At 52.7% G+C, this 24,860-nt stretch overlaps 1 protein-coding gene across 1 annotated transcript in view; it reads left to right on the top strand.

Annotated features, from left to right (window-relative positions):
• trap1 (TNF receptor-associated protein 1) overlaps nucleotides 1-21,341 on the top strand; it is a 49,412-nt gene extending 28,071 nt beyond the window's left edge. Inside the window, exons 13-18 of the mRNA XM_059978906.1 lie at nucleotides 739-924; nucleotides 8,397-8,535; nucleotides 12,166-12,251; nucleotides 14,692-14,837; nucleotides 15,020-15,092; nucleotides 20,972-21,341. Of these exons, the coding sequence (XP_059834889.1) occupies nucleotides 739-924; nucleotides 8,397-8,535; nucleotides 12,166-12,251; nucleotides 14,692-14,837; nucleotides 15,020-15,092; nucleotides 20,972-21,073 (732 nt within the window). The 3' untranslated portion in view covers nucleotides 21,074-21,341. The remainder of the gene's footprint in view (nucleotides 1-738; nucleotides 925-8,396; nucleotides 8,536-12,165; nucleotides 12,252-14,691; nucleotides 14,838-15,019; nucleotides 15,093-20,971) is intronic.
• Nucleotides 21,342-24,860: the final 3,519 nt, after the last annotated feature.

Here is a 24,860-nt window from a genome sequence, read left to right as displayed (position 1 = left end):
ATGTTGTCTTAAATTTTAAAATCAAGCTCGCATCCACCACTTGTGCTGGCAGCTCGTTCCACCCTCGGAGTGAAGTTTCCCATCATGTTCCCATTAAACATTTCACCTGTCGCCCTTAACCCATGAACTCTTGTAGTTCCACCCAAGTTCAGTGGAAAAAGCCTTTATTAAATGTCACACACAGCTCATGTAGTTACGATAGCACAAACAGTCACACAGTAATATCAGAGGGCAGATTCCTTTGTGTCACGGCCTGTCAATTGATGGTGTAAGGGACGTTGTCCTGGAGCCATGTTTCTGCAAGAACCAGCCCACAGCAGCTCCTCATCTCACACTCGTGCAGCCACAGCCGAACGCAATCCAGCTTGTCCTTCACTGAGTGAACACCGGAGGGCAGCACCAAAGGGAGGGTCCAAAACTACCGAGATAATAACAATCCTACACCCTAATTCAACAATGGTCGTAGACTTTTCCCAGAGAAGGAGAGGACACAGGTGAGGGTGTGAGGGGAAGATTAAAGTTGAGACACCGGAGGCTGCTGGAATTGAGTGTGAAACAGAGCTGAAGGAATTTGGTGGATTGAGCTGAGATCGGAGAACTGGGCAAAGCCCAGGCCCTGAAGCTGCAGTCTCAGTCCCGTTTGTCAAACCCTGCTGGTTTCACCAGAGCCACTTGAGCAGCTCTTGTTGCTAGCCAAGACCGGTGTCCTGCTTCTAACTGGTGCCCCGCTCATTCCAGGAGGATATCGGAAAACTGCTGCGATTCGAGTCGTCGGCGCTGCCGGCCGGTCAGGTGACCAGTCTGGCAGAATACGGCAGTCGGATGAAGGCGGGCAGCCGGAATATTTATTACCTCTCTGCACCGACGCGGGAGCTCGCCGAACACTCGCCGTACTTCGAGGCTATGAAGAAGAAGGAAATGGAGGTGAGGAGGGAGTGTGGGAGGGAGCAGCCTGGGCACCAGCCTGTGCTCAGAATCAGGTTTAAAATCACTGACGTGCAGAGAAAAACAAAAAATATACTCCAGGTTCATTTCAGTGTAGGCGCAATACAACCGATATCGGTCTTCTCCAGATAGCCAAAAATACACATAAAGAGTAAAGAAACAAAACACACAGACCCCAGAATCCCCCACCCTCCCCGTAGAAAAAACAGTAACGGTACAATCCCCGATCCCCTCCCCGTAGAAAAAACAGTAACGGTACAATCCCCGACCCCCTCCCCATAGAAAAAACAGTAACGGTACAATCCCCGATCCCCTCCCCGTAGAAAAAACAGTAACGGTACAATCCCCGATCCCCTCCCCGTAGAAAAAACAGTAACGGTACAATCCCCGATCCCCTCCCCGTAGAAAAAACAGTAACGGTACAATCCCCGACCCCCTCCCCATAGAAAAAACAGTAACGGTACAATCCCCGATCCCCTCCCCGTAGAAAAAACAGTAACGGTACAATCCCCGATCCCCTCCCCATAGAAAAAACAGTAACGGTACAATCCCCGACCCCCTCCCCATAGAAAAAACAGTAACGGTACAATCCCCGATCCCCTCCCCGTAGAAAAAACAGTAACGGTACAATCCCCCACCCTCCCCGTAGAAAAAACAGTAACGGTACAATCCCCGATCCCCTCCCCGTAGAAAAAACAGTAACGGTACAATCCCCCACCCTCCCCGTAGAAAAAACAGTAACGGTACAATCCCCGATCCCCTCCCCGTAGAAAAAACAGTAACGGTACAATCCCCGATCCCCTCCCCGTAGAAAAAACAGTAACGGTACAATCCCCGACCCCCTCCCCGTAGAAAAAACAGTAACGGTACAATCCCCGACCCCCTCCCCGTAGAAAAAACAGTAACGGTACAATCCCCGATCCCCTCCCCGTAGAAAAAACAGTAACGGTACAATCCCCGATCCCCTCCCCGTAGAAAAAACAGTAACACTACAATCCCCGATCCCCTCCCCGTAGAAAAAACAGTAACGGTACAATCCCCGATCCCCTCCCCGTAGAAAAAACAGTAACGGTACAATCCCCGATCCCCTCCCCGTAGAAAAAACAGTAACGGTACAATCCCCCACCCTCCCCATAGAAAAAACAGTAACGGTACAATCCCCGATCCCCTCCCCGTAGAAAAAACAGTAACGGTACAATCCCCGATCCCCTCCCCGTAGAAAAAACAGTAACGGTACAATCCCCGATCCCCTCCCCGTAGAAAAAACAATAACAGTACAATCCCCGATCCCCTCCCCGTAGAAAAAACAGTAACGGTACAATCCCCGATCCCCTCCCCGTAGAAAAAACAGTAACGGTACAATCCCCGATCCCCTCCCCGTAGAAAAAACAGTAACGGTACAATCCCCGATCCCCTCCCCGTAGAAAAAACAGTAACGGTACAATCCCCGATCCCCTCCCCGTAGAAAAAACAGTAACGGTACAATCCCCGATCCCCTCCCCGTAGAAAAAACAGTAACGGTACAATCCCCGATCCCCTCCCCGTAGAAAAAACAGTAACGGTACAATCCCCGATCCCCTCCCCGTAGAAAAAACAGTAACGGTACAATCCCCGATCCCCTCCCCGTAGAAAAAACAGTAACGGTACAATCCCCGATCCCCCTCCCCGTAGAAAAAACAGTAACGGTACAATCCCCGATCCCCTCCCCGTAGAAAAAACAGTAACGGTACAATCCCCGATCCCCTCCCCGTAGAAAAAACAGTAACGGTACAATCCCCGATCCCCTCCCCGTAGAAAAAACAGTAACGGTACAATCCCCGATCCCCTCCCCGTAGAAAAAACAGTAACGGTACAATCCCTGACCCCCTCGCTCGCTGAAAGAACAACAATAACAATCTCCGACCCACTCCCCACAGAAAAAAACAGCAATACAATTCCCAACCACCTCACTCGCAGTAAAAAGCAGTGACAATAGCACTGCATCCTCAACCCTCCCCTGCAGAAAAAACAGTTACCAACCCCCTCACTTGCAAAAACGAACAGCGACAGTGGCATCAAAAAACCCCTAGCTCTCACCCATACACAAAGAACTTACAGATCACCCACCCGCCAATCAGCCACAAGAAAGAAAACACCGAAAAACTGAAGGAGACCAATATAGAGTACAGTCCAATCACATAAATTTCAGAATTCACACCTGGTCCAAGTGGTGGCCCTTTTGGGAGTGATCACTCACACTCTGACCCTGCTGGGAGCAATCACTGACCCTCTGGCCCTTTTGGGAGTGACCACTGACCCTTTGGCCCCGTTGAGAGTGACCACTGACCCTCTGGCCCCATTGGGAGTGATCACCGACCCTCTGGCCCCGTTGGGAGTGATTGCTGACCCTCTGGCCCTGTTGGGAGTGATGGCTGACTCTGTGGCCCCGTTGGGAGTGATCACTGACCCTCTGGCCCCGTTGGGAGTGATCACTGACCCTCTGGCCCCGTTGGGAGTGACCACTGATCCTCTGGCCCTGTTGGGCGTGACCACTGACCCTCTGGCCCCGTTGGGAGTGATTACTGACTCTCTGGCCCCGTTGGAAGTGACCACTGACCCTCTGGCCCCGTTGGGAGTGACCACTGACCCTCTGGCCCCATTGGGAGTGATCACCGACCCTCTGGCCCCGTTGGGAGTGATTGCTGACCCTCTGGCCCTGTTGGGAGTCAGTGGCCCTGTTGGGAGTGATGGCTGACTCTGTGGCCCCGTTGGGAGTGATCACTGACCCTCTGGCCCCGTTGGGAGTCATGGCTGACCGGGTCTGAACACCTTCACCTGACATCCTACATCGGGAGTGCTCACTAATAGGGTCGGAACAGCTTCATCTGGAGGCTTCAGGATAGAGTCATTTCGTGACCCTGCATCCTGTCTTTTTTCCCACGAGTCAGCTTGTGTTCTTGGTCCTTTTCGGGTTCTCATCTCTGATCTGCACAAGGCAGCTGTCCAGACATCGCACAGTGATCGAGATCCAAACTCTACACCACAGGCCGTTTCCGTAACACACACAATACAAAAGACAATAGACGGGTTAGAAGAAGTGAAATAATTTAAAAGATTTTCTATCTGGCAGATGTCGCCCAAGGAATTGGTGTTTGCTGGTGCCATCTTGACTGGAATGCTATAAATTACAATAAGAAATATATGTATCTTTTAAATTTTGTAAACATTGCAAAAAGAGAGCAGAATAGTGAGGTAGTGTTCATGGGTTCATTGTCCATTCAGAAACCTGATGGCGGCGAGTAAGAAGCTGTTCCTAAAATATTGAGTGTGCCTCTTCAGGCTCCTGCATCTCCTCCGTGATGGTAGTAATGAGAAGAGGCCATGTCCTGAGTGATGAGGGTCCTTAATGATGGATGACATATCTTTGAGGTATTGCCATTTGAAGATGTCCTGGTTGCTGGGGAGGCGAGTGCCTATGATGTAGCTGGCTGAGTTTGCAATCCTCTGCAGTTTTTTCTGATCTTGTGCATTGATCCCTCCATATCAGACATGATGCAGCCATTTAGAGTGCTCCCCATGGTACCTCTGTAGAAATTTGTGAGACATAGGTGGCATAGCAAGTCTCCTCAAAGGGGGTCTTTCCTGCCAGTGACTGGTGGTGTTCTGTAGGTCTCAGTGTTAGGACCACTTCTTTTCATGTCAATGATCTGGTTTGCAGAAGTGATGGCTATGTTGCCAATGATATGAAAATTGGTGGAGGGGCAGGTAGTGTTAAGGAAGCAGAGTCTGCAGAGGATTTGCACAGATTAGGAGAATTAGGAGATGGAGTACAATGTTGGGAACTGTATGGTCATGCGCTTTGGTAAAAGAAATAAAGACGTAGGTTATTTTCTAAACAAGGAATGAATTCAGAAATCAGGAGCAAAGGGCCCTGTGTTAGATTCCCTGAAGGTTGAATTGGTGGTACAGAATGTAAGTGCAATGTTATCATTAATTTTGAGAGGACTAGAATATATCAGCAAGGCTGTAATGCTGAGTGAAGCCCTATTGTACAGGCCGCATTTGGAGTATTGTGAACAGTTTTGAGCTCAATAGGAAAGATGTGCTGGCATTGGAGAGGGTCCAGGAGAGGGTCATGAGAATGATCCCGGGAATGAAAGGGTTAACATACAAGTGACATTTGATGGCTCTGGGCCCGTACTTACTGGAGTTTAGAAGAATGGGGGGGGGTGGGGGGGGGGGAATCTCATTGAAACTTAGCAAATATTGAAAGGCCTGAGAGTGGATTTCGAGAGGATGTTTCCTATAGTGGGGGAGTCCAGGACCAGAGGGCACAGCCTCAGAATAGAGGGTGTGAATCTGTGGAATTCATTGCCACGGGGAGCCGTGGATGTCAAATCATTGGATGTATTTAAAGGGAAGGTCGATAGGTTTTTAATTAGACAGGGCATCAAAGGTTACAGGGAGAAGGCAGGAGAAAGGAGTTGAGTGGGATAATAAATCAGCCATGATAGAATGGTGGCACAGCCTCGATGGGCCAAATGGACTAACTAGGCTTCTATATCTGATGGTCTGCTGGCCACACAGCGAGCAATGTGTTGCCTGGTGTTCAGAACTGTGGCCTCTGTGTTTGACCACTAGCACCACCCCGCCCCACACCCCAGTGCTTTCACAGAGATCCACGGTTGTCAGTGTGGCTGAGGTCTACATGTTCATCCAGGACTCAGGAGGTGCCAGAAACAGCAGGTCTAACCCAGTCCTCCCCCATGCGGGAGGGTAAACCTGCGGGATGTCCCGGAGAGAGCAGGTCTAACCCAGTCCTCCCCCGTGCGCGAGGGTAAACCTGCGGGACGTCCCGGAGAGAGCAGGTCTAACCCGGTCCTCCCCCGTGCGGGAGGGTAAACCTGCGGGACATCCCGGAGAGAGTGGGTCTAACCCGGTCCTCCCCTGTGCTGGAGGGTAAACCTGCGGTACGTCCCGGAGAGAGTGGGTCTAACCCAGTCCTCCCCTGTGCGGGAGGGTAAACCTGCGGGACGTCCCGGAGAGAGTGGGTCTAACCCGGTCCTCCCCCGTGCGGGAAGGTAAACCTGCGGGACGTCCCGGAGAGAGTGGGTCTAACCTGTTACTCCCCCGTGCGGGAGGGTAAACCTGCGGGACGTCCCGGAGAGAGTGGGTCTAACCCGGTCCTCCCCCGTGCGGGAGGGTAAACCTGCGGGACATCCCGGAGAGAGTGGGTCTAACCCCCGGTCCTCCCCCGTGCGGGAGGGTAAACCTGCGGTACGTCCCGGAGAGAGTGGGTCTAACCCGGTCCTCCCCCGTGCGGGAGGGTAAACCTGCGGTACGTCCCGGAGAGAGTGGGTCTAACCCGGTCCTCCCCTGTGCGGGAGGGTAAACCTGTGGGATGTCCCGGAGAGAGCGGGTCTAACCCGGTCCTCCCCCGTGCGGGAGGGTAAACCTGTGGGATGTCCCGGAGAGAGCGGGTCTAACCCGGTCCTCCCCCGTGCGGGAGGGTAAACCTGTGGGACGTCCCGGAGAGAGTGGGTCTAACCCGTTACTCCCCCGTGTGGGACGTCCCGGAGAGAGTGGGTCTAACCCGGTCCTCCCCGGTGCGGGAGGGTAAACCTGCGGTACGTCCCGGAGAGAGTGGGTCTAACCCGGTCCTCCCCCGTGCAGGAGGGTAAACCTGTGGGATGTCCCGGAGAGAGCGGGTCTAACCCGTTACTCCCCCGTGCGGGAGGGTAAACCTGCGGGACGTCCCGGAGAGAGTGGGTCTAACCCGGTCCTCCCCCGTGCGGGAGGGTAAACCTGCGGGACATCCCGGAGAGAGTGGGTCTAACCCCCGGTCCTCCCCCGTGCGGGAGGGTAAACCTGCGGTACGTCCCGGAGAGAGTGGGTCTAACCCGGTCCTCCCCCGTGCGGGAGGGTAAACCTGCGGTACGTCCCGGAGAGAGTGGGTCTAACCCGGTCCTCCCCTGTGCGGGAGGGTAAACCTGCGGGACGTCCCGGAGAGAGTGGGTCTAACCCGGTCCTCCCCCGTGCGGGAGGGTAAACCTGCGGGACATCCCGGAGAGAGTGGGTCTAACCCCCGGTCCTCCCCCGTGCGGGAGGGTAAACCTGCGGTACGTCCCGGAGAGAGTGGGTCTAACCCGGTCCTCCCCCGTGCGGGAGGGTAAACCTGCGGTACGTCCCGGAGAGAGTGGGTCTAACCCGGTCCTCCCCTGTGCGGGAGGGTAAACCTGCGGTACGTCCCGGAGAGAGTGGGTCTAACCCGGTCCTCCCCCGTGCAGGAGGGTAAACCTGTGGGATGTCCCGGAGAGAGCGGGTCTAACCCGTTACTCCCCCGTGCGGGAGGGTAAACCTGCGGTACGTCCCAGAGAGAGCGGGTCTAACCCGGTCCTCCCCGGTGCGGGAGGGTAAACCTGCGGTACGTCCCGGAGAGAGTGGGTCTAACCCGGTCCTCCCCTGTGCGGGAGGGTAAACCTGCGGTACGTCCCGGAGAGAGTGGGTCTAACCCGGTCCTCCCCGGTGCGGGAGGGTAAACCTGCGGTACGTCCCGGAGAGAGTGGGTCTAACCCGGTCCTCCCCTGTGCGGGAGGGTAAACCTGCGGTACGTCCCGGAGAGAGTGGGTCTAACCCGGTCCTCCCCCGTGCGGGAGGGTAAACCTGCGGGACATCCCGGAGAGAGCGGGTCTAACCCGGTCCTCCCCCGTGCGGGAGGGTAAACCTGCGGGACATCCCGGAGAGAGCAGGTCTAACCCGGTCCTCCCCCGTGCGGGAGGGTAAACCTGCGGGACATCCCGGAGAGAGTGGGTCTAACCCGGTCCTCCCCCGTGCGGGAGGGTAAACCTGTGGGATGTCCAGGAGAGAGCAGGTCTAACCCGGTCCTCCCCCGTGTGGGACGTCCCGGAGAGAGTGGGTCTAACCCGGTCCTCCCCCGTGCGGGAGGGTAAACCTGTGGGAATCCCGGAGAGAGTGGGTCTAACCCGGTCCTCCCCCGTGCGGGAGGATAAACCTGTGGGAATCCCGGAGAGAGTGGGTCTAACCCGGTCCTCCCCCGTGCGGGAGGGTAAACCTGCGGTACGTCCCGGAGAGAGCGGGTCTAACCCGTTACTCCCCCGTGTGGGACGTCCCGGAGAGAGTGGGTCTAACCCGGTCCTCCCCCGTGCGGGAGGGTAAACCTGCGGGACATCCCGGAGAGAGTGGGTCTAACCCGTTACTCCCCCGTGCGGGAGGGTAAACCTGCGGGACGTCCCGGAGAGAGTGGGTCTAACCCGGTCCTCCCCGGTGCGGGAGGGTAAACCTGTGGGACATCCCGGAGAGAGTGGGTCTAACCCGGTCCTCCCCTGTGCGGGAGGGTAAACCTGCGGGACGACCCGGAGAGAGTGGGTCTAACCCGGTCCTCCCCGGTGCGGGAGGGTAAACCTGTGGGACGTCCCGGAGAGAGTGGGTCTAACCCTGTCCTCCTGTGGCAGGTCCTGTTCTGCTACGACCAGTTTGACGAGCTGACTCTGCTGCACCTGCGCGAGTTCGACAGGAAGAAGCTGATCTCAGTGGAGACCGACATCGTGGTGGATCACTACAAGGAGGAGAAGTATGAGGACAGCAAGGCCGGTACGCTACCCAGGTTCAGTTCCTATGTCCTCTCCGGGTGCCCTGTGTTCCTCCCACATTCCAGGGACGTACCGGTTAGGGTTTGTAAGTTGTGACACCGGGAGTGTGGTGACACTCACAGGCTGCTCCCAGCACATCCTCGGACTGTGTTGGTTGTTGACACAAACATCACATTTCACTGTGTTTCAATGTACACGTGACAAATCAGGCTAATCGTTCATCTTTTTCTCTGGACAGTGTTTGTACTTGCTCGCACTGTTTTAGCGCATATTACCACTGCCAGCACTTCACCGGTTCACTCTCGCTGTGTCAAACTACACACGTATGCACATACATGCTGTGCTGGTACAGAGGGGTGGTACTCTCTGCCGAGGAGAGGGGGTTGGGGAGTGGGTGTACAGGGGGTATTCGGACTCTGCCGAGGAGAGGGGGTTGGGGAGTGGGTGTACAGGGGGTATTCGGACTCTGCCGAGGAGAGGGGGTTGGGGAGTGGGTGTACAGGGGGTATTCGGACTCTGCCGAGGAGAGGGGGTTGGGGAGTGGGTGTGCAGGGGGTATTCGGACTCTGCCGAGGAGAGGGGGTTGGGGAGTGAGTGTACAGGGGGTATTCGGACTCTGCCGAGGAGAGGGGGTTGGGGAGTGGGTGTACAGGGGGGGGGGTATTTGGACTCTCTGCCAAGGAGAAGGGGTAGGGAGTGGGTGTACAAGGGAGTATTCGGACTCTGCCAAGGAGAGGGGGTGGGGAGTGGGTGTACAGGGGGTTATTTGGACTCTGCCGAAGGGAGGGGGTGGGGAGTGGGTGTACGGGGGGGTATTTGGACTCTGCCAAGGAGAGGAGGTGGGGAGTGGGTGTACAGGGGGTTATTTGGACTCTGCCGAGGAGAGGGGGTGGGGAGTGGGTGTACAGGGGGTTATTTGGACTCTGCCGAGGAGAGGGGGTGGGGAGTGGGTGTACGGGGGGGTATTTGGACTCTGCCAAGGAGAGGAGGTGGGGAGTGGGTGTACAGGGGGTTATTTGGACTCTGCCGAGGAGGAGGTGGGTGTACAGGGAGTATTCGGACTCTGCCGAGGAGAGGGGGTGGGGAGTGGGTGTACGGGGGGGGTATTTGGACTCTCTGCCAAGGAGAGGGGGTAGGGAGTGGGTATACAAGGGGGTATTCGGACTCTGCCAAGGAGAGGGGGTGGGCAGTGGGTGTACAGGGGGTTATTTGGACTCTGCCGAGGAGAGGGGGTGGGGAGTGGGTGTACGGGGGGGTATTTGGACTCTCTGCCAAGGAGAGGGGGTGGGGAGTGGGTGTACGGGGGGGTATTTGGACTCTCTGCCAAGGAGAGGGGGTGGGGAGTGGGTGTACAGGGGGTTATTTGGACTCTGCCAAGGAGAGGGGGTGGGGAGTGGGTGTACGGGGGGGTATTTGGACTCTGCCAAGGAGAGGAGGTGGGGAGTGGGTGTACAGGGGGGTATTTGGACTCTCTGCCAAGGAGAGGGGGTAGGGAGTGGGTGTACAGGGGGGTATTTGGACTGCCGAGGAGAAGGAGGTGGGTGTACAGGGGGTATTCGGACTCTGCCGGGGAGAGGGAGTGGGTGTACGGGGGTATTTGGACTGCCGAGGAGAGGGAGTGGGGAGTGGGTGTACAGGGGGGTATTTGGACTCTGCCGAGGAGGAGGTGGGTGTACAGGGGGGTATTCGGACTGTCAAGGAGAGGGGGTGGGGAGTGGGTATACAGGGGGTATTCGGACTCTGTCAAGGAGAGGGAGGTGGGTGTATGGGGGTATTCGGACTCTGCCAAGGAGAGGGTGGGTGTACAGGGGGGTATTTGGACTCTGCCGAGGAGAGGGGGTGGGGAATGGGTGTACAGGGGGTATTCGGACTGCCGAGGAGAGGGGTGGGTGTACAGGGGGGTATTCGGACTGCCAAGGAGAGGGGGTAGGGAGTGGGTGTACAGGGGGGTATTTGGACTGCCGAGGAGAAGGAGGTGGGTGTACAGGGGGGTATTTGGACTGCCGAGGAGAAGGAGGTGGGTGTACAGGGGGTATTCGGACTCTGCCGGGGAGAGGGAGTGGGTGTACGGGGGTATTTGGACTGCCGAGGAGAGGGAGTGGGGAGTGGGTGTACAGGGGGGTATTTGGACTCTGCCGAGGAGGAGGTGGGTGTACAGGGGGGTATTCGGACTGCCAAGGAGAGGGGGTAGGGAGTGGGTGTACAGGGGGGTATTTGGACTGCCGAGGAGAAGGAGGTGGGTGTACAGGGGGTATTCGGACTCTGCCAAGGAGAGGGTGGGTGTACAGGGGGGTATTTGGACTCTGCCGAGGAGAGGGGGTGGGGAATGGGTGTACAGGGGGTATTCGGACTGCCGAGGAGAGGGGTGGGTGTACAGGGGGGTATTTGGACTGCCGAGGAGAGGGTGTGGGTGTACAGGGGGGTATTCAGACTCCCTACTGAGGAGAGGGGGTGGGGAGTGGGTGTACTGGGGGTTATTTGGACTCTGCCGAGGAGAGGGGGTTTGGAGTGGCTGTACAGGGGGTTATTTGGACTCTGCCAAGGAGAGGGGGTGGGGATTGGGTGTACAGTGGGTTATTTGGACTCTCTGAGGAGAGGGGGTGGGGAGTGGGTGTACAGGGGGTTATTCGGACTGCCGAGGAGAGGGGGTGGGGAGTGGGTGTACAGGGGGGTATTTGGACTCTGCCAAGGAGAGGGGGTAGGGAGTGGGTGTACAAGGGGGTTATTCGGACTGCCGAGGAGAGGGGGTGGGGAGTGGGTGTACAGGGGGTTATTCGGACTGCCGAGGAGAGGGGGTGGGGAGTGGGTGTACAGGGGGGTATTTGGACTCTGCCAAGGAGAGGGGGTAGGGAGTGGGTGTACAAGGGGGTTATTCGGACTGCCGAGGAGAGGTGGTGGGGAGTGGGTGTACAGGGGGTTATTCGGACTGCCGAGGAGAGGGGGTGGGGAGTGGGTGTACAGGGGGGTATTTGGACTCTGCCGAGGAGAGGGGGTGGGGAGTGGGTCTACAGGTGGTTATTGGGACTCTGCCGAGGAGAGGGGGTGGGGAGTGGGTGTACAGGGGGGTATTTGGACTCTGCCGAGGAGGAGGTGGGTGTACAGGGGGTATTCGGACTCTGCCAAGGAGAAGGAGTGGGGAATGGGTGTACAGGGGGTATTCGGACTCTGCCGAGGAGAGGGGTGGGTGTACAGGGGGGTATTTGGACTGCCGAGGAGAGGGTGTGGGTGTACAGGGGGGTATTCAGACTCCCTACTGAGGAGAGGGGGTGGGGAGCGGGTGTACAGGGGGGTATTTGGACTCTGTCGAGGAGGAGGTGGGTGTACAGGGGGGTATTCAGACTCAAGGAGAGGGGGTGGGGAGTGGGTATACAGGGGGTATTCGGACTCTGTCAAGGAGAGGGAGGTGGGTGTATGGGGGTATTTGGACTCTCTGCCAAGGAGAGGGTGGGTGTACAGGGGGGTATTTGGACTCTGCCGAGGAAAGGGGGTGGGTGTACAGGGGGGTATTCAGACTCTGCCGAGGAAAGGGGGTGGGTGTACAGGGGGGTATTCAGAATCTGCCGAGGAGAGAGAGGTGGGTGTCTGATGCTCCTGCTGGCTACACTGACGGGAGAATTTCTTCTCATTTCAGCGGCTGAGCGTCTGTCGGACACTGACGTTGAAGGGCTCGTGGCTTGGATGAAGAATGGGCTGGGAGAGCGGGTGGCAAACATCAAGGTAAGAGAGTAGACACTGAGCACTAATGTGGACGACAGTCCTTTCAGCCCATCACAGTCGTGCTGGTATCCAGCACCCATCTGTACTGATCTCACCTCTCTCTTAGGCAAGCCAACTAGGCGAAAATTTTCCTCCGACCCTCTCTGCATCTCCTCCCCTCACCTTCAATTTGCTTGTTCTAATTGTCTGACTTGTTTTTAAAGCTCTCAAAGGTCTGGGACCTGAGTACATCACAGAATCATTCTTGTTTTATAATCCTGCTTGAGCCCTCAGGTCTTCTTCCACCAGTCTCTGAAATTTAAACAAACTGCCTCATAAAATAATCGGCAAGCCAGATTTTTTGAACCACACTCCTGAACTGTGGCATTCAATGCCTAAAACTACAGTAGTGTACAAAGTTTCTGAACCTGGTTAAATTTTCTCCATTTCTGCATAAATTAGACCTAAAACGTGATCAGATCTTCATGCAAGTCCTAAAGCTAGATAAAGGGAAACCAATCAAATAACACATCAAACATTATATTTGTTCATCGATTGAGAAATATAATTTTACAGAGTTCACAAACACTGTAAGGGAAGCAGGCTCAGTTGAAACTTTTAAACTCTGTCTCAAAACCTGTTTATTTAACCTTACTTTTAGCTTATATCTTTCTATCTTTTATTCTCATGTTTGCACTTTAAACCATTGTAAAGCACTTTGAACTACATTGTTCTGTAAATAAGTTATTAAATGAGTGTCCTCTGATCAGCTAAGGGCAAAGGCCTCTGACAGTGCACGCACTGATTCCCCATTCATTCTGTCCTGCTCTGTTTGAGATGCCTCCTCCAGGGCAGGCACAGTAGCATAATGCTGTCAGCACCCCAGGTTCAATTCCTGCTGTTGTCCATAAAGAGTCTCTACCTTCTCCCCATGACCGCGTGGGTTCCCTCCAGCTGCTCTGGCCTCGGACTGTGTTGGTCGTCGACACAATATGATGCATTTCACTCTATAGTTTGGTATACATGTGACAAATAAAACTATTAGATGCCATACTTCATAGACTTCTCTGTTCCAAATGAGACAAACACCACGATTAACCACTCCCACCTACAGTAGCTGATATAAAAACTCTCAGTCTTCAGGCAAAATATGCCACCTTCCACAGATGCTGCCTGAGCTGTTGGGTGTTTCCAGCATTTATGTTCTTGTTGCAGCCCTGTTTGTTTCCTTTATATAGTTTATGTTTGTCATGTCTAACAAAGGAAGTGTTGGGTTCTAATGTTTTTTTATCCAAGGTTCTTTCTAAAGTCAAGAAAGAGGCATAAAACTTGTTGCTTTTCAATTGTTTTATTCAGCATGAGTAGAACAAAGAATCGGAAACGGAGAGAAACAGAGGTCTGGTAGGGGAAGGAAAGAAGTAAAAGATGGAAGACCATAGATAAGAAACATTCCATTCAAATTTGTAGTTTAAACTGCAAAGACAATAATGATTATACAGTCTATTCGAACAGAAATAATCCAGTCTGTTAGAAGTTAACCAATCAGAGAGCCCCTACTTAAATGATGCAATAGCAGAGTTTCAGATAACTCTAACCATTGGGGATCACACTAAGGAGCATGCTAAAGTGTTACTTGTACATAGATAGAAATGTTTTATAGGAGCTGGGATAAATTGTTAAACTGCAAAGGAAATAGCAATTAAATAGTCTAATTAACAGAATAACTGGCACCATTCTGACACTCCACTAACGACGGGTGGGAGGAATGTTTTCGGGGAGGGGTGGGTGTTCCTGACACTCCATTAACGACGGGGGTGGCAGGAATGTTTCGGGGGGGGGGGGGTGCTCCTGACCATTAGCGATGGGGTTGGGAGGAATGTTTCGGGGGGGGGGTGCTCCTGACCATTAGCGATGGGGGTGGGAGGAATGTTTCGGGGGGGGGGTGCTCCTGACCATTAGCGATGGGGGTGGGAGGAATGTTTCGGGGGGGGGGGGGGTGCTCCTGACCATTAGCGATGGGGGTGGGAGGAATGTTTCGGGGGGGGGGTGATTATTTCCGTTACACTGATGGGGATTGGAATGTTTTTGGACCCAGGAGAGTGTTTGATCATGTGGATAGTCAGAGGCTTTTTCCCAGGGCTGAAATGGTTGCCACAAGAGGACATGGATTTAAGGTGCTGGGGAGTAGGTACAGAGGAGATGTCAGGGGTAATTCTTTTATGCAGAGAGTGGTGAGTGCGTGGAATGGGCAGCTGGCGATGGTAGTGAAGGCGGATACAATAGGGTCTTTTAAAAGACTTTTGGATAGGTACATGGAGCTTGCGCCAAAGGACCTGTATTGTGCTATAGGTTTTCTATGTTTCTATGGTGACTGACATTTTACAGAATCTCTCCCTTCCACACCCCTCTGTCCATTGGGGCTTGGACTAACCCGTGCTCTGTGTTTCTCCCCTGGTCTCAGCTAACGCCGCGCCTGGACACACACCCAGCAATGGTCACCGTGCTGGAGATGGGGGCCGCTCGTCATTTCCTGCGCACTCAGCAGCTTGCCAAGTCCAGCGAGGAGCGGGCACAGATCCTGCAGCCCACCCTGGAGATCAACGGCAGGTAACCGCGGCCAGTCTGAGAGATGAGGTACCCAGTGCAGGCAGACTCACATCCCTCCCATATATCCTGCCCCATCCCTCCTCCCCCCACTCTTCCCCACCCTCCTCCTGGTAGGAACGGAGAGGAGGGAGGCAGAGGGATTGAGGTGCTGCCATTTATTGGGCTGCTGACTTCTCTTCCAGTCACATCCTGATTAAGAAGCTGAACGAACTGCGGGACCGAGACCCTGAGCTGGCACGCCTGCTGCTTGACCAGGTGAGGCGTCTGTTACCGGTTTACCGATACCTCGTTCTCTTACCGTGTTACTGTGACCTTTCTGTTACCGGTTTACCACGTTACCGTGACCTCGTTCTGTTACTGCGTTACCAACGTTTGGAATCAGCTACCTTGGCAGCACGAGCAACCCTGGGCGCTGTCTGTGTGGAGTTTGCACACTTGCTCGTAACTGCAGTGGTTTCCTCCCACGTTCTAATGAAATGGCACTGGGTTAACTGGCTGCTGTGTGCAGGCAAGTCAGTGGCAACGTGGGGAGAATGGAAGATGCAGATTCAGATTGATTCAGTAACCACACATACATGGAAACAGACAGAGGAATGTGTTTGTGTTAATGACCAAGGCAGCCTGCAAACGTCACCACACGTTCCAGCTCCAATACAGCATGACCACAGCCTGTGTACTAAAATATAGAGCTAGTGTAAATTAGTGGATTAGAATTAATGGATTCGATGGGCCAAAGGGCCTGTTTCTGTGCTTGTGTGGAGGCACGGAGCATGTCAGCCGACACGGGCCGGCCGTGAGCAATGTTTAACACTTCACATCGTTAATGTACCAGTGAACTGCAGCAGGCTGGAGTCTTTGCTCTGACCGAGAGGATTTGGGTAGATTAACTATTGATCAATCAAAGAAAACTGGGGCTGTGTGGCCTGGCACAGACGAAGCCAGCGTCGTGTTGAATAGTGGGGCAGAGCTGACACCGACGTGAAATCGAGAGAGCAAGATTCCAAACGGTTGATGGAACTTTTTGTTCACCTGGATGACGTACTTGTCACTGGTGCATCCAAATCTGAACACGTCTCTTCTCCACATGCTTTTCGAATGCTTAAGCCAACACAGGTTTATTATTAGCCCTGTCAAATACCAGTTTGCGTTGTAACCATTGACTTCCTCAGCCATCACATCTCCGCAGAAGTTGCCACTATTACAAATTTCCCGCCACCCCCACTACTAAAGAAAGCTGTAGGAGGTTTTACGTATAGTGAATTTCTATCACTACTTCATTCCGCAAGCTGCTGAACTTATGCTTCCCCTGTATAGTGTGCTTAAAGGCATTATCCCTAATCACTTGCTGGACTGGTCAGCAGACAAGACCAGGGCATTTGATGACCAAACAAGCTCTTTCCAACATGACCCTACTGGCACACCTGCTCCCCAAACCACCTGTAGCCATTACAAATGGTGCCTCAGACAATGCCGTGGCTGCTGTCCACAAGCAGATGATCGGAGACGTGTGGCAGTCACTTCATCTTCTTCAGCCGGCACCTCTGACCCCTGAAAGGAAGTACACCATGTTTGACCATGACCTTCTCGGTCTCTATCTTGCTGTCTGCCATTTTAGTTTTCTTCTAGAGGGTCACCATTTCACAGCGTTTGTTCACCACAAACCCCTTGTGTACATGATGGCTAAAATATCAGACCCTTGGTCTCCTACACCACCACCTGGCCTACGTATCAAATTTCACAACTGATATACAGCATATCAAGGGGAAGAACAATGCTGTGACCAGTTGCCTCTCATGGCTAGCCCTTGAGGCCATACACATAGGGGTTGACTAAGCTGGCATAGCAGCCCACCCAGCTATTTAGTGAACAGCAGTCGTGGGACATTAAGTTTGGGGAAGCTGGGGTTTCTCTCACCTCATAGCTGGATGTGGAATGTTTTTAACTCTATATATGGCCTCACAGAAACTGGTTGCACTAAAGTTTGTGTGGCACGGTCTCCAAAAGGTCTTGGGTGATTGGACTGCAGCCAGTGTGAGGTGCCAGAGGGCAAAATTTAAGCATTGAGTCCAGGCGCCATTGGTCCCTGAGCGATGGTTCGACCATGTCAATGTGAATCTTGTTGGCCCACCCCCCCTTCCCATGGTTTCCTCACCAGGTGGCCAGAGGTCATCCATCTACTATCGACAATAGTCGCAGACGTGCCTCGGGCATCCCTCTGCACCTGCGTTGCTCAGTTCCCTCTGACCACCGTCCCCAGTTCACATCAGCCCTCAAGGCTGCGATGGCCCAGAACCTCGGTGCTGGGCAACGTCACCCCACGGCAGACGGCCTGTGTGAAGGGTTCAGCTGCTCTGAGGGCTTCCCTGATGGATCATGGTCTCCCGAGGGTCCTGCTGAGGCTCAGACGGACCTGTGGCTGTTGGTATACTGACAGCTGTTACAAGTTCCAGGTGATCTTATCCCTGAGCCTGGTCGGTCTTACAGCAGCGTTCCGCCTTCCTCAGTAAATTCAGTACCTTTCCACCTATTCCTACCTCCCATCATGGTGTACAGCACTCTGGGTTCCTGTTGGCCTACATTCTGCCTTGTTCATTTTTGTCCGTCATGATGGACACTTACATTCCCGTAGGGCTCCTTATGATGGCTCGTTCCCTGTTTTGGAAAGGGGACAAAAGACTTGGGGTAAACCTGAATGAATTTTGGTAGATCGCCTTAAACTGACAAACCAAGATTTAGAGGATTCTGCTACCATGGCCTAACGCCATAACATGACCATGAAGGAGTAAACACACTTCTGAATGACCCAGACCGTCTGCTGTTCCTCCACCCATGGAACATGGTGCAGGAGGGGAACGTCCCATTATTGAAAGGCCTGGCCACGGGACGTTTCCTATGGTGGGGAGTCTAGGACTAGAGAGCATAGCCTCAGAATTGAGGGACACTAGAATAGAGATGAGGAGGAATTTCTTTAGCCAGAAAGTGGTGAATCTGGGGAATCCATTGCTAGACAGCTGTGGAGGTCAAGTTATTGGGTATATTTAAAGTGTAGATTAATGGGTTTTTGATTTAATTAGGACATCAAAGATTGCAAGAAGAAGGCAGGAGAAAGGGGTTGAGAGGGTTATAAATTAGGCATGATGAAACAGAAGAGCAGACAATGGGCCGTATGGCCTAATTCTGCTCCAATATCTTATGGTAATTTTAATGTCCTGAGGGTTTGGGATTTAGCAGGCCAGCCAGCATCTATGGAGAAGAGTATAGTCAATGTTTCGGGCTGAGACCCTTCATCAGGACACTCCTGATGAAGTGCCTCGGTTCAAAGAGTCAGCTGTGCTGCTATCCATCAACGCTGCCTGGCCTGCTGAGTTCCTGCAGTATTTTGCGTGTGTAACTTGGATTTCCAGCGTTGCAGGACGTCCAACCCAATCACCATCCCCCTCACTGGCTCCCACCGACCTTCCCACTGGAGGGTTGTTAAAGGTTACATCGGGACATTGATGAGATGCAGAACTGGACAAATGGACTTCAGCCCAGATAAGTGTGAAGTGGTTCATTTTAGAAGTCAAACTTGAAGGCAGAATATAATATTAATGGTAAGATTCTTGGCATTGTGGAGGATGAGAGATTTTTGGGGTCCGAGTCCATAGGATGCTGGAAGCTGCTGGGCAGGTTGACAGTGTTGTTAAGAAGGCATATGGTGTGTTGGCATTCATTAACTATGGGATTGTGTTCAAGAACCATAAGGTAATGTTCCAGCTATATAAGAGGTTGGTAAGATCATAGTTGGAGTGCTCTGCTCAATCTGGTCTCCTCACTACAGGAAAGATATGGACACTACAGAGAAAGTGCAGGGGAGATTTGCAAAGATGTTGCCTGGATTGGAGAGCATGCCTTATGAGAATAGGTTGAGTGAACTTGGCCTTTTCTCCTTGGAGTGATGGAGGATGAGAGGTGACCTGATAGAGGTGTATAAGATGATGAGAGGCATTGATTGTGTGGATAGCCAGAGGCTTTTTCCCAGGGCTGAAATGGCTAACACAAGGGGACACAGTTTTAAGGTGCTTGGAAATAGGTACAGAAGGGGAGTCGGGTAAGTTTTTCATACGGAGAGTGGTGGGTGCGTGGAATTCTCTGCCAGCATTGGTGGTGGAAGCGGATACGATAGGGTCTTTCTGAGCCTCTTAGATAGGTACGTGGACCTTAGAAACAGAAGGCTATGCAGTAGGGAAATTCCAGGCAGCTTCTAGAATAGGTTACATGGTCGGCACAACATTGTGGGCCGAAGGGCCTGTCATGTGCTTTAAATTTCTATGTCTACTCTCTCATCTCCTCAACTTACAATTGCAGAGACTCCGACCCTGCAAGCCCTTTCTGTTCCTGCTTATCTCTCCAGCTGTTATCTACCATCTTTACACTCTCCTCCCCCGCTCTCTGTAGCTGCCATCAACATATCTCCAACCTTCAGTTTTCCCTTTCCCCTACCCAGTCTCTTCATCCCTTCTCTTTACCCTCAACCTGTCCATCAGCTGTACCTTCTTTCCTCAAGTTTCCCTCTTCCTTCCCTCCTATCAGATTCCTCCTTCAGCCTTCCCAGCTTCTTTCTTCATCCCCCCCCCCCCACCCATCCACCTTCCCCTTCAAACAACAGTTTCTGCCAAAGGACCTGGACTGTGCTGTAATGTTCTGTGTGGAGGCCATTCATTGGGTATATTTAGAGCAGAGATTGGTGGGTTCTTCAGTAATTGACAGGGAGAAGGCAGGAGAATCGGGTTGAGAAGGATAATAAATCGGTAATGGTGGAGTGGACTCGATGGGCCCAATGGTCTCATTCTGCTCGTGTCTTCTGTAAACTTCTACCGGTTCTCCCCTCTGTCACTTCAGAGAAAACACAGGTGTTAGAGGCAGGTACAATGTACTACAGACAGGAAAGGTTTAGAGAGACATTGGTTAGCATGATTGAGTTGGGCTGAAGAGCCTGTATAACTCTGTGTACCCTTACCAAGGGGCAACTTGTTGCCACACATTTTGGCAGCAATGTAGCGTGCTCACAATGATCAGTCCGACACAACAACAACCACCCCTTTCCTCCATCCTACCCACTAACACATCTGGACAGGCCCCCAACCACCAGTCCCTGGGCTGGTCTCAAAGACATTGGACCCCTGTTGCCTGGGCTTGACCTCTGGTATCGGCCACAGGACTCACCAATCGCGAACTGTGAGCCTCGCTCAGTCCTCCAAGAGGACCACAGCCTTGTCGTAGAGATGGGAGGCTTGCATGCCTCGATGAGCTCTGCTGTCTGGAGCCAGGGCTTTATGCTTTGGCTCTTGGAGGGGTCACACATGACAAGCAGGTCAAGATGTAGACTTACAGAGGTCTGCCAGTCCTCCAGGTTCAGGGTTCAGCTCAGGACCAATAACCCTGACTGGTCAAACAAAACTGTTATGGAAACGGCAATGAAGTGTGCAGTGGTGTCCTTGGATGGCTGACGGTAGTGGAAATCGAGAGAAAACTACTGACGTGCTGAAGGAAGCTCTGAACTCTGCCGAGACCAAAACGGTTTGAGATAAGGACAGACAGATGGAGGACCTTCATTGCTGCCAACAAGCAGTAAGTATCCACACATTCAGAAGCAGCTTCTTTCCCTCTGCCGGGACCCACGCCACCAGGTTCAGGAACAGTTAATACCCCTCAACCATCAGGCTTGTGAACCAGTGTGGATAATTTCACTCACCACAACTCTGAACTGATTCCACAAACTATGGACTCCCTTCCTTCATCTCACCTTCTCAATATTTATTGTTTTTCTGTTTAATATCACGATTTTGTTTCTCTGTATTTGCAGTGTGATTCATTTTGCACTCTGGTTGTCTGTCTTGTGTTGTTTTTCATCGATTCTGTTTTTCTGTTACTGAGCTTGCCCACAAGAAAATGAACCTCAGGGTTCTATAGCATGATGTATATGTACTTCGATAACAAATTTACTTTGAACTTTGATCAGATTTCAGATCAGTTCATGAATACAACCTCTCCGTAGTTTTGTGATTTACGGTGTCTGTCTTTGCATGTACTGCTGCCACAAAACAACGATGTTGTGAAAAGTAAGTGATAACTACAATTCCTGTTGCTTTCAGATCTACGATAATGCTATGATCACTGCCGGGCTGAACGACGACCCCCGGCCTATGATCACACGGCTCAACGAGTTGCTGAGCAGGGCCCTGGATCACAGCTAGGGCTGGGGCAGGGAGAGTGCGTGGTGGCAGGGCTTCGAAACGGAGGCCATCTGCAGAGGAACCAGAGGTGGAGACCGATCTGGGAGAGAATCTGCAGAGCAGAAAGGTGGTGAATTTGGTTCTAGTACTGAGCTTGAATGGGCTGAATGGCCTATTCTGTAACCATTCTGTGTGTGTGTGCCTGTTTCCAGACAGGAGCAGGAGAAATCATGAGAATGAGATATTCAGTGAGAAGGCATGGTTTAAAAATAAATGGTGCTGGCTGGAGTGTGCCGGGTTCTGGTCTGAGCTGGCTGTGGGAGGGTTGTACATCTGTTGACATGTGAGCTGAGGCATCACTCCCGGGTCTGAACGTCGGCACACTGCACAAACGCAGCCTCACAGCTTATCAGAATCTCCTGACACATCCTCCAGACTTTCTGCAGCACACTGTTTCAGCTGCAGTGTGTGTATGGCCTGATTGTTTATCAGGCACCAACTGACTACCCCCTTGAACCACTCCCTCTTCTCCCCTTCCCCCTCCTGCTCCACCTACTCTCCACTCCCCCTTTTCTTCAATTCTCCCTCCCCAGTCCCCTCACCCTCACCATCCCCTTTCATCCCCTCACCCTCCATTCTCTGCCTCTCACCCTCCCCTCATCATCCCCTTTATCCCATCACCCTCATACTCCGTCTACTGTCCCTCATCCTCCGCCCCCTCACCATCCCCCTCACGCTCCATCCTCATCCCCTCACCCTCCCCTGTCCCCTCATCATCCCCTTTATCCCATCACCCTCACACTCCGTCCTCTGTCCCTCATCCTCCACCCCCTCACCATCCTCCTCACCCTTCGCCGTCCCCCTGTCCCCACAACCTGTCTCTTTGCCATTCCCCTCACTCTCGCCCCTCGTCACCTTAATCTCCCCCTCCCCCCTTGTCCCATCCCCTCTCCTCCCAAACCCCGCCCCTCTCATCCTCCCAAACCCCGCCCCCTCCCATCCCCTCTCCTCCCAACCCCCGCCCCCTCTCTCCTCCCAAACCCCGCCCCTCCCCCCCTCTCCTCCCAAACCCCGCCCCCTCCCATCCCCTCTCTTCCCCCAACCCCCCCCACTAAATCCCTGTCCAATTCCATGGGACAGACAGCGCAGGTCATTCCACTAAATCCCTGTCCAATTCCATGAGACATACAGCGCAGGTCATTCCACTAAATCCCTGTCCAATTCCATGGGACAGACAGCGCAGGTCATTCCACTAAATCCCTGTCCAATTCCATGAGACAGACAGCGCAGGTCATTCCACTATATCCCTGTCCAATTCCATGGAAGACAGTGCAGGTCATTCCACTAAATCCCTGTCCAATTCCATGAGACAGACAGTGCAGGTCATTCCACTAAATCCCTGTCCAATTCCATGGGACGGACAGCGCAGGTCATTCCACTAAATCCCTGTCCAATTCCATGAGACAGACAGTGCAGGTCATTCCACTAAATCCCTGTCCAATTCCATGAGACATACAGCGCAGGTCATTCCACTAAATCCCTGTCCAATTCCATGAGACAGACAGTGCAGGTCATTCCACTAAATCCCTGTCCAATTCCATGGGACAGACAGCGCAGGTCATTCCACTAAATCCCTGTCCAATTCCATGGAAGACAGCGCAGGTCATTCCACTAAATCCCTGTCCAATTCCATGAGACAGACAGTGCAGGTCATTCCACTAAATCCCTGTCCAATTCCATGGAAGACAGCGCAGGTCATTCCACTAAATCCCTGTCCAATTCCATGAGACAGACAGTGCAGGTCATTCCACTAAATCCCTGTCCAATTCCATGAGACAGACAGTGCAGGTCATTCCACTAAATCCCTGTCCAATTCCATGAGACACACAGCGCAGGTCATTCCACTAAATCCCTGTCCAATTCCATGAGACATACAGCGCAGGTCATTCCACTAAATCCCTGTCCAATTCCATGGGACAGACAGCGCAGGTCATTCCACTAAATCCCTGTCCAATTCCATGAGACAGACAGCGCAGGTCATTCCACTAAATCCCTGTCCAATTCCATGGAAGACAGTGCAGGTCATTCCACTAAATCCCTGTCCAATTCCATGAGACATACAGCGCAGGTCATTCCACTAAATCCCTGTCCAATTCCATGAGACAGACAGTGCAGGTCATTCCACTAAATCCCTGTCCAATTCCATGGGACAGACAGCGCAGGTCATTCCACTAAATCCCTGTCCAATTCCATGAGACAGACAGCGCAGGTCATTCCACTAAATCCCTGTCCAATTCCATGAGACAGACAGTGCAGGTCATTCCACTAAATCCCTGTCCAATTCCATGAGACAGACAGTGCAGGTCATTCCACTAAATCTCTGTCCAATTCCATGAGACAGACAGTGCAGGTCATTCCACTAAATCCCTGTCCAATTCCATGAGACAGACAGTGCAGGTCATTCCACTAAATCACTGTCCAATTCCATGAGACATACAGCGCAGGTCATTCCACTAAATCCCTGTCCAATTCCATGAGACATACAGCGCAGGTCATTCCACTAAATCCCTGTCCAATTCCATGGGACAGACAGCGCAGGTCATTCCACTAAATCCCTGTCCAATTCCATGAGACAGACAGCGCAGGTCATTCCACTAAATCCCTGTCCAATTCCATGGAAGACAGTGCAGGTCATTCCACTAAATCCCTGTCCAATTCCATGAGACATACAGCGCAGGTCATTCCACTAAATCCCTGTCCAATTCCATGAGACAGACAGTGCAGGTCATTCCACTAAATCCCTGTCCAATTCCATGGGACAGACAGCGCAGGTCATTCCACTAAATCCCTGTCCAATTCCATGAGACAGACAGCGCAGGTCATTCCACTAAATCCCTGTCCAATTCCATGAGACAGACAGTGCAGGTCATTCCACTAAATCCCTGTCCAATTCCATGGGACAGACAGTGCAGGTCATTCCACTAAATCCCTGTCCAATTCCATGAGACAGACAGTGCAGGTCATTCCACTAAATCCCTGTCCAATTCCATGAGACATACAGCGCAGGTCATTCCACTAAATCCCTGTCCAATTCCATGAGACAGACAGTGCAGGTCATTCCACTAAATCCCTGTCCAATTCCATGGGACAGACAGTGCAGGTCATTCCACTAAATCCCTGTCCAATTCCATGGAAGACAGCGCAGGTCATTCCACTAAATCCCTGTCCAATTCCATGAGACAGACAGTGCAGGTCATTCCACTAAATCCCTGTCCAATTCCATGGAAGACAGCGCAGGTCATTCCACTAAATCCCTGTCCAATTCCATGGGACAGACAGCGCAGGTCATTCCACTAAATCCCTGTCCAATTCCATGAGACAGACAGCGCAGGTCATTCCACTAAATCCCTGTCCAATTCCATGAGACAGACAGTGCAGGTCATTCCACTAAATCCCTGTCCAATTCCATGGGACAGACAGTGCAGGTCATTCCACTAAATCCCTGTCCAATTCCATGAGACAGACAGTGCAGGTCATTCCACTAAATCCCTGTCCAATTCCATGAGACATACAGCGCAGGTCATTCCACTAAATCCCTGTCCAATTCCATGAGACAGACAGTGCAGGTCATTCCACTAAATCCCTGTCCAATTCCATGGGACAGACAGTGCAGGTCATTCCACTAAATCCCTGTCCAATTCCATGGAAGACAGCGCAGGTCATTCCACTAAATCCCTGTCCAATTCCATGAGACAGACAGTGCAGGTCATTCCACTAAATCCCTGTCCAATTCCATGGAAGACAGCGC

This window comes from Hypanus sabinus, chromosome 9 (genome assembly GCF_030144855.1).
Source record: "Hypanus sabinus isolate sHypSab1 chromosome 9, sHypSab1.hap1, whole genome shotgun sequence".
NCBI lineage: Eukaryota > Metazoa > Chordata > Chondrichthyes > Myliobatiformes > Dasyatidae > Hypanus > Hypanus sabinus.
Note: the sequence above shows the minus strand (reverse complement) of the source record. Positions and strands in the feature narration are given on the sequence as shown.